This window comes from Etheostoma cragini, chromosome 20 (assembly GCF_013103735.1).
Source record: "Etheostoma cragini isolate CJK2018 chromosome 20, CSU_Ecrag_1.0, whole genome shotgun sequence".
Lineage (NCBI taxonomy): Eukaryota > Metazoa > Chordata > Actinopteri > Perciformes > Percidae > Etheostoma > Etheostoma cragini.
In genome coordinates this window covers 2,986,231-2,999,871 of record NC_048426.1, presented here as the reverse complement: position 1 = coordinate 2,999,871, position 13,641 = coordinate 2,986,231, and the positions used below count along the sequence as shown (strand labels likewise).

At 40.5% G+C, this 13,641-nt stretch overlaps 1 protein-coding gene across 1 annotated transcript in view; it reads left to right on the top strand.

The window, feature by feature from the left end:
• LOC117936251 (nesprin-2-like) overlaps window positions 1–13,641 on the top strand; it is a 208,747-nt gene that overhangs the window by 143,206 nt on the left and 51,900 nt on the right. The window contains exons 88-100 of the mRNA XM_034859128.1: window positions 27–185; window positions 780–974; window positions 2,406–2,528; window positions 3,352–3,552; window positions 3,636–3,809; window positions 4,443–4,574; window positions 5,403–5,596; window positions 6,167–6,299; window positions 7,054–7,302; window positions 9,281–9,433; window positions 10,682–10,858; window positions 11,840–11,995; window positions 13,220–13,345. Of these exons, the coding sequence (XP_034715019.1) occupies window positions 27–185; window positions 780–974; window positions 2,406–2,528; window positions 3,352–3,552; window positions 3,636–3,809; window positions 4,443–4,574; window positions 5,403–5,596; window positions 6,167–6,299; window positions 7,054–7,302; window positions 9,281–9,433; window positions 10,682–10,858; window positions 11,840–11,995; window positions 13,220–13,345 (2,172 nt within the window). The remainder of the gene's footprint in view (window positions 1–26; window positions 186–779; window positions 975–2,405; window positions 2,529–3,351; window positions 3,553–3,635; window positions 3,810–4,442; window positions 4,575–5,402; window positions 5,597–6,166; window positions 6,300–7,053; window positions 7,303–9,280; window positions 9,434–10,681; window positions 10,859–11,839; window positions 11,996–13,219; window positions 13,346–13,641) is intronic.

The window sequence follows — 13,641 nt, the reverse complement described above, 5'->3', positions numbered from 1 at the left end:
AAGAGAAAAAACCTGTCCGCCCCCAGGCCTCCCCTGCAGAAGGCTTCTATCAGATGCTGAACGAGGGTTTGTTTCATGTGTTGAATGGCGCGTCCCTGTCCCTGTCATCCATCAACAACGTGCTGAACTCGCCTGCTGGGACGACACATGAAGAAGACATGCAGCACAGACTACGGCAGCTGCAGGTGAGACTCTCCACAACAAACATTTAACAGCATTCAGTTATGTTGGGTTGGGCTCTTTAAGTGAGAGGGTCGCTCATGTGAACCACTACATTGGTCCAGACTGAAATATAACAGCTTTATGAATTGGCGCAAACACTTTCACAGATATTCATGGTTTCCAGACGATGAATTGTACTGACCTTTTTTTCTTTTCTACAATATAAAACAGACATGTGAACAACAAAAACTATTGTAGGAGCCCTGAGAGGAAAGCAAAACGTAATTTTTGCAAGGTTTTTTTTCCCTCCGTGAAAACTCTTTTTTTTCAGGCTCAACTTTTCTTCTTAGCAAAAATTTGCCTGAAAATAAATCATCCATTTTTACAGACGAAGGAGAAGAAAAAAAGTAGAAAAAAAGGCTGAAAAAATAAATATATTTCCATCCATTTTCACCTATGAAAGAAAATAAGCCTGCAAAAAATAGGTTTTGACAATTGAAAAAAATAAAAAAGGGTGTTCAAACCATCCTTCACACCTCACCACACTTTTGTACCAGCTGTACTGATTATTATGCAGACTCACTCTAAATAGGACTTTCCTCGGATTGCCTTTTCAGAGTGTGTCAGCCGAGCTGGCCACGCTTGGCAGCGAGCTGGGTTCTCATGGGTCAAGGGTCAGCCGGATCTTGGGCTCAGCGTGTGGTCAGCGGTGTGTTGATGATCTGTGTAGAATACTTTCTGTGGTCAAGGCTGCACTGACCAGCAGAGAGGAGCAGATCACAATCCTGCAAGACGATATCGTAAAGCAACAGGTAAGATATCATTATCACAAAAGGCAGATTTATGCTTCTGTGTTAAATCAATGCTGTGGGTACATAGGAGGTACAGACCCTACGCCGCAGTATGTATTAAATAAAACAAATAAAAAATAAAGATAGAAATAAAAAGAGCGTAAAGGAACATTGCAGCAGAGAGAGTACAGTACAGTGAGAGCCAGAGGTGGAAAGTGGAGAGAGTCTGGTGGGTTTGGGGCCCTGTTGATAAGTCTCGTGGCGGATGGGAAAAAACTGTTCATGTGGAGTGAGGTTTTGGTCCTGATGGACCTCAGCCTTCTGCCAGAGGGGAGTGGCTCAAAGAGTTTGTGGCCAGGGTGGGAGGGATCGGCCACACTATTTCTAGCACGCTTCAGAATCCTGGTGGCGTATACCCCCTGGAGCGGCGGCAGAATGCAGCCAATCGCCTTCTCCGCTGACTGAATGACACGCAGCAGTCTGACCTTGTCCTTGGCAGCCCAAGCAGCTTAATAGATGGTGATGGACGATGTGAGGATGGACTCAAGAAAATAATTAGCATATTTATATTGAAAATTGCAGCCATAGATAGGTTTTTGATTTCAGTTTACCTTATTGACACTGAATACATAGAGGACAGAATTATACATTGTTTCACAGAAGTCTGCAGTATTTCACCAAGGTTGTCGTAGGTCAAAGCTATCACCTAAAAGCTCAGAGTTCAGGTATATAACTTTTTTTATTTTCAGTCTGTTTTTGCTCTAAGTAAGCAACTATTTCATTTGCATATGGTGTCAAAAGGAAAAATACTATGAGCCACATTTTGCCTTCCCAGCACTGAGATACTGAAATGGTTCTGGATATAAACTACAGGAAAAACAAAAAGAATAGACCTAGTTTTATGGGGTTACACCCGACTGTAGTTCATGTACCCATATATTATCTTTGTGTCATTGACATGACTAACAAAACAGTTTTACAGTTAAGTAGAGAGAAAGAGGAGCTAACTTTATTCAGAACTTCTTTCAGAAAAGCAAATGTGTTCAGATGACAAGACCAGAGATCTTCAACAGGGGTTGAAGATTGCATATATTGGAGATAATGTAAGAGGGCCGCTAAAGTATATTATAAATAATTTTCTTTTTTCAAATATTAAAATAAGCCTCATTATGAATCCAACATATTACTAGCAAAGATAATTTGGCCTATTCGCGAATTTACTGTGCTTTCCAGGTGTTTGTTTAACATTAAACATGATGTATGAACAACATCCATTTATTTTTATCATTTTTGCCCAGTTTAATATGCAACTCAATTGTATACTATATATGTAGTAGTAGTAGGGTCCCTACTTGGTCTCTGTTTCAGCTATGGGGTCCCTGGCCCAAAAAACATTGAAGACCCCTGTTATAAGTTTATTATTTTCCCAGTGTACGTGTGTTCATTTTTCAGGCTGTGGCTCAGATACAAGAGTCTCTGCAGCAGCAGCAGGTGGAGCAGGTGAGCTCCATACTGGAGGAGGCGGAGCAACGCAACCTGCCTGCCTCTCTCATCCATCCAGCCTCACAGCTGCAGGTATGCGGCGGTTAGGTTGATTAAAGATGTTATTGCATTACTTACTTTGGCCTTCACAAGACAACGGTTGTTGATGACTTGGTAGGATGTACCTCACCCAGCCACACACCCTCTGGTTGTAGGCCTCCAAACCTTTGTAGGATTTAAGGTCCTCCACTGTGTATGGGCTTGGCGAGAAAACCAGGTAGTTGACTATATTGGGATTTGAAACTGAAGGAAGAATCACTGGGTTGTCATGGATCCAAAAAGAGGGAGCCAACTCGTAGCGATCTGCAACACCAACAGCCAACAAATATTGCGCCTTTTCTTGTGGTCCAAGTCCTTCCCTATGTGCCTTTGCATCTTGGTTGCTTTTCTGTTTTTAGACAAGGCTACATTCACTTAAAGTATCTAAAGCATACAATACTCCAATTGTACTCCGTTCAGTTGTTTTCAGACACTAAAATGGACACACTTCTTCCAGCAGTAGGGCGCTATAATAATAAAAAATGCAAACTTTGGAGGGTGGGAACTAGGGCTACTCCTGGGGCGTATCTACAATCTTGTACTAATTGGTGTAAATGGGCACAAACTACACTGAAAACAAATGCATTGATGCTTTTAAATGGATGTATGTGATGAATGTAAATAGAAAGTTTGTATTTTCAATTCACTGCAGACTTTGCAGCTTACACATTACAATATTTCCTTGCTGCTGTCGTGCTTTGGGTTCAACTTTCACGAACCTCAACAGGAGGGATTTTTGCGTGGGAAGCTTGGACCCCTTCATAACTGCTTGTAGTTTCGAGTAAATCTTGGAATTTTTTTTCTCTTTTATGTGTAGGGTGAGCTGGACAGTTCTCTGGGTGGTGTTCTCTCCCACTGTGAAGGGCTGAACAACAGTGTGGATCTGCAGCAACAGTATGAGCGGCTGGTCCACAGCATGGAGGAGCTGCTCGCTCTGGGCTCTGAACGCCTCGCAAAGCCGCCTGACTCGGAGCTTGGAAGCAGAGCTCAGCTCCAGCAGCTGCTCAGCAGTCATACGGTGTGTCTGTGGGACACAGAGAAAATAAAGGTTAGAGTGCTAATCTAAAATATCATCTTTAACGTTACCCTTTCTGCAATCAGAAATTCTTCCAGTTCCTGGGCCATCATTTTAGTATCCTGCAGTACCTGAGCCAGAGAGTCCCAGAGAGTGCCCTCCAGACGTTGGAGGCTGTAGTGATGGGCCAGCAGGATGAGGTGGCCCGGCTGCAGCAGCGTGGACTGGAAAAAGGGATCAAGATGCAGGAAACGTTACAGGTAGTGCATGGAATGCAGTTTTATTTATCTGAGGAGTAATTAAGCATGATATACTGTATATCAATAAAAGATAATCAGATTATCCAAACAGCATCTTCTCACAGAGCCACTGGCATGGCTGCGCACTCTTAAGCATTATTTATGCTTCTGCGTTAAATTGGTGCCATGGTTACGTACGTTGGTACATGACCCTAAGCCGTAGCTTGACATGCACTTCTCGAATAATGTGACTACACGTCATGGCGACGCACGTTACTTGGCCATGGCTTGGTAGCGTTGCATTTTCCCCGACTTGTTTCCTGGTTCTCCTTCTCCATGAACAACATGAAATCAAAGAGAGGGTCAACTTCTCCTGCTACAGATTTCCCTCCGTGGTCAGAAAGAACGGGGGAGACACTTTGTTTGTTGCTTAGTAAAGTATTTAGTCACTTCTGAATCATCAATCATCGAGAGTAATTGGTTTGCAAATTTTTTGCACACATGCACATATTGTCCTGGGTGGATTTTAAATATGCAACAATTGAAGGTAATTAAAGCCATCATTATGAGAATTAGAAGAATCATTAAAAAAAACAATCGCAGAAGTGATTTTAATAAACAGAGACATCTTTTCTGACCGTGTTTCTGTCTCAGGTGTGGTCACAGTGGGAGGAGGACAACGCCTGGTCAGACTCCCTGCTCAGAGCCATTGAGACTTCATTTCCCAAGATGCACAAGGGGGTTAATTCTGAGGAGCAGCTATCAGAGAAGCTCTTTGTCTACCAGGTAATCTTTATTAAAACGTGTTCTTTCTGACCTTTGGGGGCCAGAAAATGTTGGTGATGTATAAACAAGCAGCTGACCAGAGGACTGAGCACATTTGCCAATGTTCCATTCTGCTCATTTGAAGACTATTGGTCATGCTCTCCATGCCATGTCCTAATTGGCTCAATCAAATACAAGCAAATGGGTTGTTTTCTGTATGGGTACATGATGTTCCTCGGATTTGATGTGTTGTTTGCCGAACTCAATTTCATTTTGGTTCATATTCCCTGTTGCTCTAATGGTGGATTGGAAATGTGTCTCTTATTTATCTGAAATGGACTACAGTATGTGCTGCAGCTTGCTCAGTGGTCAACTAAGTGTGTTTATGGTAAAATGAGGTGAAGAAGGGGTTATTGACAAATGGAGACATCATTTCCCCATGCTTCTTTGGATCAACATCAAGTACATTTCCAGGCTTAAGCCTGATATTGTAATAGTAATAATAATGATAATTACAACAATAACATTTTTGGCTATAAAAAGACCTTTTTCCAGCTAATTTAAATAGCTCACGCTATATTGTGTCAACAATTAACTTGAGTTAGTATTGTATCTGGCGGTTCTTTTTGCGGGATACAAATGTTCAACCAAAACAAGTCCCTTCCCGAGACTATTTTGCGGAGCTTAGCGCCGCCCAAGACGATTGTGTTTAAAGAAATGCAAACAACCCAAAGCGTTTTTTCTCCTATCCCAGAATGTATGTGGGGTGTAGCCAGACCTCACTCCACAGCGCTGTCTGGTAATGTAAGAGAGTGAATAAGTGTTTATAAAGTTTTGTCTGGGTGAAAGGAGCTGCGTGGCGTTCTGGAGGGGAACAAAGCGCGGTTCAGTAGGATGCTGGAGGCGGGGCTCTGGCTACAGGGGGCGGGCTGTAGACCAGTGGGTGTGTCCACCAGCCAGCTGGAAGCCCGTTGGAGAGCGCTGCACAGGAAGGTGGAACAGCAACGCATCAACGCAGAAAGGAACAGGAAGCTGAGCCGCAGGTGAGAGATGAGGAACAGAGAAATATACTTTGCTGCAAAGTTAGAACTTTTTTACCAAAGAGGATTTGTCCATTAAGTATTAAACATAAAGGGTTAGATTTGACTACATGTTGAAAGTAAATTCTTTCCCACATTTTTGAATGGGTGAAATCTTCATCCTTGTATAAGGGTTTAGTTGTTTAGCAAGGTGGGTTATAATGTGTTCCAAAAATATTTTTGCTAATAAAATGTGCAAAGCATCTAATAAAAAAGCAACTAATAAGAATGTTTAAGTCTAAATAAATCTATGTATAAGCCACTATTTGCTTTAAATAAATATGAGGCGCCCTGTTAGCACACCTTGTGGAAGGGGCTCCCCAAAGTGCCAATGCTCGGTCCTTATCACAGCGGCCCAGGGTTTGATCTGCCGTCTGCCTGCAGCCCTTTGCTGCATGTCTTCCAACCCCCCCTTTCCTATCTGTCAATTAAAGACCGAAATGCCCAACAAATAATCTTAAAAAACTAATATTTAGATGACATGGTAATCTTGTAGAGTTGGTTATTAATGTCCTATTTTCCACCAATAAACAGTTTTGTTCGTGACTCTGCGGCACTGGCTGACTGGATGGGTGGGGCCAGGGAGCTGATTGACAGATTCAGTCAGCTCTCAGCTGAGGATGAGATGCATGCTGAACAGAGCCTTGACCACTACCTCCAGTTTATGGTGAGCAGACACCCACAGACTCACTCTTTGCACATAACAAACTCCACTGAGGAAAGAAATCCACTGCGTTAATTGACATGTTTTTTGAAAAAAGTCAAATAGCCTTGACTGTATGACTGCATGTCACTTTATTTTCCGTTTGTCGCATTTTTTTGTTGCCTTCTACAACACTTTTGTCGCTTTTTTTTTTACTTGTATCTTATTCTTTTTGACATAAAAACCCTAAAAAAGGTATTAAAAGTAGGCTACCACACAGCAAATTTACAGCAGACTGTTTCACAGCCTGAATATGAAAACTCTGTGTAGGAATTCTGCTTTGAGTGTCGCATAATTACAGTTTGAAAAACTGTTTCTTGACTTTTTGGGTTTGTTGCACAAATAGATTAAATTTATTGTGTACATGTGAAGTAGATAAAAACCCGCGAGGTGCCGGAAGTTCTTCCGGAAGTTTTTTCTTTGCATTCTCCCATAAACAAAATCAGCTTCAAGCAAGTCATTTTTCATATCACAATGATAAAGACTTTCTGGAGTCATACCCGTCTACGCACTGCAGATGTCATTGCTTCTGAGCTGCCCTCCTATAATTGAACTTGGCAAAATGTTAAAATTATTAAAGAAAAAAAAAAGTTTTGTTTGTAGAAGCTTAATCGTGAGTTTAGAATGTCATATATTTTTGCAATGACCCTGTCAACCCCCACAGAGCACATTATGCTATTTTGGAGAAGAGAATATGACAAAAAACTTTTTATCATAGGCTCTGACCAAAGAGTTGGAGGCCAAATGTGGACTGAAGGTGGCTGTGATCGGTGCTAGAACCCAACTGGTCCAGCTGACTGAAGAGGAAGGAGACTCTGACAGAAATCCAGATCAGGACATGAAGACGTCACTATCTCAGACTTCAGAACCAGATCTGGGCTACACCCCGTTCAAGCTCAGACAGATAGAGAGGGACTGGTCTAGTCTGCTGGCCCACGTTCCTGTCGTCCAACAAGCCCTGCATAAGGTCAGAAGATTCTGATAGTTTGTCACTTCCAGAATCTTCATATAAGTAAATATTTAGGATGTTTTAGAGATGTGACTTATTGAAACAGATCAGATGGTGTTTGTCGTTCTCGGCCTCTTCTACCTTTTCAGAATATTTATTGACTTTTTATTGCATTATTTTGATCACACTAACAAAAGGAATGGAATTATGTGAACCATAATTTGCTTCTTTGTGTGCACATGTGGCTTGTGACTTAGAGTGTAGAGAGGGTTGGCCCTTAACCACAGTATTGGCGGTTCAATCCTCTGGCCACGTGTTAAAGTGTCCTTGAGCAAGACACTGGACCCCAAGTTGCTCCCCGGACGCTATATGTAAAAGCTGCACACTGCTCCTAATGCTAAGGATGGGTTGAATGCAGACATTGAATTTCACTACATTGTACTGCAGTTCTATGTGACAAATAAGAAATAAAGTAAAGTTTTTCACATGTACAGTAATGAGCAGAGAGTTTGGTATTTTAAAAACCACATCACAGTCTTCCTGTCACCAATTATTTTTAAACATCCCCACCGTGCAGCACAATGCCATCTGGATGACTCTTCTCTCCCGTATTAGTGTGAAACCATTCTCCCCTCCATCTAATGTCTGTTCGTCTGTCAAGATCTCCTCTTTCTTCTTTTCTCTACTCTTCTCTGTTCTGCCTCCCTATCTCTGCCCATCTTCCCAGCATCCTCTCCTCGCACTTTTCTTACTATCCCTCCCTCTATCCCACTGCTTCATCCCCTCTCATCTCCTCTTCCTGTAGTTATTTATTTTCCATTCCTCTCTTTTCTCCACCTCACCTCCATTTTTGTCAACTCTTCTGATTCATAGTCATTTTCTCTCCCCTCCCTCAACTTTTGTTTCCCTTCTAACTCACCTCCCTTTCCAGTTCAGGTTCGAATTGAAAGCTTATTTCAGGTAAACGCATCTTATAGGTCTGTCACAAATAAAGACTACACAACACATATTCTGTATTGTTCTGTTTATACATGTTAAGAGAAATATATTTAGCTTTAATTAATATGTAAAAGGAGTTAAACGCTAGCCCAGATGAACTGAGATGTAACAACAATTATATTGTGATATTAACCTCAGAGCAAGGTCATTTATAGCCCAATAACATGAAAACATCAAATCAATCCTGAAGCTTACACTTGTCTATGGAGACACTGTCAGACCAGTATGGGATCAAATAAGGGACATAAGAATTTAAATTTCAACAAGCACTGAATACTTAATAGTGAAATACTTTAATCTGAAAACCATGTATCTGAATTATTTGTTCTGAATCAACCTCTTTGAAATTAAAATATAAAGTATCTTAATTTGCAATTTCAAAAGCTGAATATGTTTTTTCAATAGTCACAAATTCAGATCCAAAAAATCAATTGAAAACAGGACGACTTACCGAAGCCCCGTAGTTTCAATTTACGAGTCGCTTTCTTAGATCACATGACTGACAGGCCGTGCTCTGATTGGCCAGAGGTCGGTTCGATTGCATTCTGGCTTGATTACCTATCCTGGGTAGCCCGGCGGTTGCTATGTTAACTATTTTAAAATGACTATTTGACTATGAATTTGTCCTTTAAAAAAAAAACAAAAAAAAACTAGCTTTTGAAATATCAAATTAAGAAATTATATATTTTAATTTCGACGAGGTGAATTCAGAACAAAGAAATTCATATACATGGTTATAAGTTATTAGTTAATTATTATAGTATAAGTTATTATAGTTAGTGGCTGTTAAAATTCAAATACTTATGTCTCTTACTTGCTTCCATCGGCTGGAACTATATTTTCCAGCAGGGGCAGTTTCATTCAGAACTAGCTGAATCTTTTTTGGCTTTCATGAAGACTAGAAACAGTTATTATTTTAAAATTCTTGAAGGTCAGAGAGTAAGTATTTTATTAATTCTATAGAAAATTAAAGTAATTTCTTCCTTTTCCTCCTCAGCGATGGATGGAGACATTGAGCCAGCAGGAGGCGCTGCTAGAGCTGCAGGCCTTGCTGGGAGCAGCGGAGTCCAGGCTGGAGGAGCATTGCAGCACAATCAACAAAAGCTCCTCCACCAACACTGATCTGATTCAGCTCCTGACATACTGCAAGGTACAGAAGGGCTGAATGATGGACTGCAGCAAACATCCTGCCTAAATGTCCGGATTACTGCCAGACCTTCCTCCAATGTGCTGTGGGGAAGGGTTTGGCTTGTTCAAACAGCAATTCTGGGAGGGGAGAAAAATGTGCTTGGGTTTATTGGTATTTCTTGAACCCATTCACAATTGTCTTGGGCAGTGCTAAGTGCCAGATGAAGCAACAGTGCCTCTGCAAAATAGTCTCGGAAAATGACTTGTTTTGGTGGGAGATGTACACGTTCAAAAGTTGTTTTAGTCATGCAACAGAAAAATCAGATTTGACAGATAGTCCAGAACCTTTAAGGGTGAATCCAGACAACTAGCTAGACCCCTGCAGAGTTTTGGCCCAGATCTGAGGAGTATTTACCCATATTTAACCATAGCCCTCATGAATCCACCGGAGTTTAGAATGCCAACACAAAGTAAGAAAAAGGTGAGGACATCCGGCTGTAAATGAGGGACATCTGGTGGATCCTCTGCCTAGCTATGTTCCTAACTAAAAGATCCATTTCCTCGGCTTAGAATTACAGTAGGAACCGCAAAAAATTCTACAAGCTTGCTGTCCTTTTCCACCCGACTTAAATACACGCTTTATTATCTTAGAATTACGACAACGATCGCTAAACACACTGCTAACTCTGGGTCCACTCTTCCCAATTCACAGCGCCCCCCCTTGGCTTAAAATGACTCACTGCTGTTGGCGACAGTCGTGGCTAATGTTAGCAGTTAGCAGGGTTAGCATGGCGGCGTTAGCCAGGACCAGTTAGGATCACTTTACTAGCAATGTCTCAATTGTTTTTGCGAGTATGTTAACAGCTCAGGTACTAGCTATATAATTGTACACGAATGTTGAATTGACAAAACATGCCCATCCCTAATAGCCGTTAATAATTAACCTGAAGCTAATGCTTACCTGTGAAACAGGGCCTGGCTGTCAAACTGGGCAGTTGGTAACAACACACAAACAGAAATTCTGTCACGGAACTGAAATTACAAAGGAGAAAATACTGGCAAAAGCATTGTTGTCAAAAAAAGATATGGCATGTTTCCTAATCTGAGATCTAATGATGCGGTCATTTTTGGATTTAGTACAGTAAATATAGAACATATTGGACCTTTAATGACTTTGTTCTGTAAAAGGTGCTTTATTATTAGTAGTATTATTATCATCTGTTTGACAGATTCTCTCTATCTTTCTCTCCATCCATGACATTTTTCTCAGGAGATTCAGATAGAGATTTCGGCCCATCAGGCCACACTGGACTATGTGAGCCAGCCGTTACAGACATGCAGTACTGAGGAGGGTCAGAGAAGGAGCCATGAACACATGCAGTTTGCAGAGGAGCAGGGCCGTCTCCAGCATCAGTGGCTCAGTCTGCAACAAACTCTCAACTCTCAGGTCAGAAAACAAACCGCAAACTAAAAATTGCGTCTCTGTTTCCTCTACTTGCTTCCCTTCCTTTCAACTTAGTCTGTCCCTTCATGGAAGCATGGCAGAGTCATAGGAAATTATGCAAGGAGAGAGGTAATGTGTTTTTAGAGGGATGAAATGTCCTTTTCTCCAAAGCGTCGTCAGCTGCATGGGCGGAGTTAGCAACGGCTTTCAGCTTTACGGTTTCCAGGAAGGCTGCTCTCTGTATCCTTACTCATAGCTCTTCAGAGATCCATCCTCCATAGCTCATTGGGGCAGGAATAAGAGCTTTAAGACAACCTCCACAAAGGAGGAACAGATCGACTTCTTGTTCAATCGGGGAACGAGGAGATATCACATAAAAGGACGTGAGATTCAGCCAAGGTCTGCTTAAAGTAGGTCTAGACAAACATGTTGCTGCTTTCCAACTCTTTTTTGGACAAAGAAATGTTAATGTTCCTTAATGTCGTAAACAAGGGCATAGGTTGTGTTTCAACAGTGAGGGACACACATTATAATACAATTATAAACAGAGTTTATTTGCAAAAGTATTCGGCCCCCTTGAACTTGTCAACCTTTTGCCACATTTCAGGCTTCAAACTTAATAACAATAATAATAAAAAGAATAATTTTGCACGCCCAATATTTCAGTTTTTTATTTGTTAAAGTTTGAAATATCCAATAAATTTTGTTCCACTTCATAATTGTGTCCCACTTGTTGATTCTTCACAAAAAATTACAGTTTTATATCTTTGTTTGAAGCTAAAATGTGGCAATAGGTAGAAGTTCAAGGGGGCCAAATACTTTTGCAAGGCACTGTAATAATATGTATAACTTGGCGTCCTCCTTATTTTTTACTTCTTTTGGGGAGTGGGTTGTCTTTCCCCGTTTTATATCTATGAGGACAAATCTACCAGTCCTTCCTCGATCCCCAGAAGACAAATGTCTGACGTTGTTTGTGGTGTTTAGGTGCAGGAGGTTGAGCAGGAGCTGAGGAGCAGAGCGGAGCGGGAGGCCCGGCTGCAGCAGATCCACAGCTGGATTACACATCACAGCCTCTGGATGGACTCAGCTCAGACACCCAGCAGCCAAACGGAGCTGCAAAGCAGCATCAACACTTTCCAGGTCAGTGTCACATCTGTACTAGTCTCGCATTGCCAGACCTTCTTCCACAGCACTATAGAGTAAGGCCTGGCTAGTCCTCACATCATTCTGGGATAAAAAAAAAAAAAAAAATGTAATATTCAGAAATTACTAGATACACACAATACTGAGACACGGAACGCACCCCAGAGCTAAAAAACACAGAGGAAAAAGGGAGACAAAACAACACATACATAAACAGACACCAGTGTTGGGCAAGTTACTTCAATATAGATTACTAGTTACGCTCATTTAAGAGTAATACGTTATAATACAGCATTATTGTCTCTGAATTTTAATGGATTACACTACTTTTGCATTGCTTTTGGGTTACTTTCACCAAAATAACACCACAAGTTTGACTTGGCGGCTAGCGTGTGAATATCCCAACCGGATTAATAAAGTCTCCTATTTTTCCCACTTTAATACATCATAGTTTTTTTTTCATACAATTTTATAAAATGTAAATGAATATACTAAGTAAAGCTATAGATAAGTAAAATGTACAACAGCCAAGTAGGAGAAAATGAAAATACTAAATTAAAAGTACCTTACATTTGTATTTAAGAATGGTGTTGTTTGTTTAAAGCACTTGAATAAGAAATTCATGTTGTTTAGTTTCAGACTAAAGGTAGTCTAAAGGACATGGTCAATTTTATTATAAAAGGTACACAACCTTATTTAACATTAATATAGTTTTACTGCGAACCGTTACAGGAAATGCTTTTATTTTGAAGCAGCATACACGGAAGTTGTATGTTGTGTACTCTTGCTAGCTTACTGAGATGAAAGGGAGACGCTAGATACAAAACATGTTCATCAAGCTTAAGTATTTCAGTTTAATATTTCAGTGGTAGAGTCATATTACTTGAAGGCTTTTGTAAAGAAATACTAAATACTATTTTTTAATATTTTCTTTGAAAAAGGTCATTTAAACAGTTTGCGAGATTAGATGTCTATACTAGAAAATGGGAAAGGTACATGAACTTTCTGGAGGGCTCCTAAGAACCTTTGTGCTGGGGAGAGACGTGTTTAGATTCTTTACTTAAGTAAAATTACTAATACGACAATATGTAAAAATACTCTGTTACAAGTCAGAGTCCTTACTTTTTTTTACATTTTTCTTACCAAAGTATGTAAGTATCATCAGGAAAATGTACCCCACTGTTACAAAAAGTTAAACTTCTTGTTTTATGTGTGTGTCAGGGTCTTGAGGAGAAGATCAGGCAGAAGTCCGCAGCTCTTCAGGAGTTGAGAGACAGTGGTGGCCACTGTGGTTTCATCTCTCAGACAGATAAATGCATCCAGGCCTGCGCTGCTCTCACACAACAGGTAAATGGGGAAAATATAGAGGTAACATGTTTTATGGGCGGAAAAGGAAAGTGACGCATTGGTTTAGTTTTTGATTGTGACCAATACTTCTAGTTCTTATCTTGTCCCATTACCACCAGCAACATCCTTTACTAGAACATAAAAAATCTATTTTGCATCAATAAAAAATAAAAATTATGCAGAATGTATCCATACTTATGCTTTCTAAACCTGTTTGGCTTTGGTTTTTAATTCAATGCAAACTAGAAAAAAATGTGTGAGGTCTTTTAACTTGAGTCCTTGTTTTTTGGTCTTTG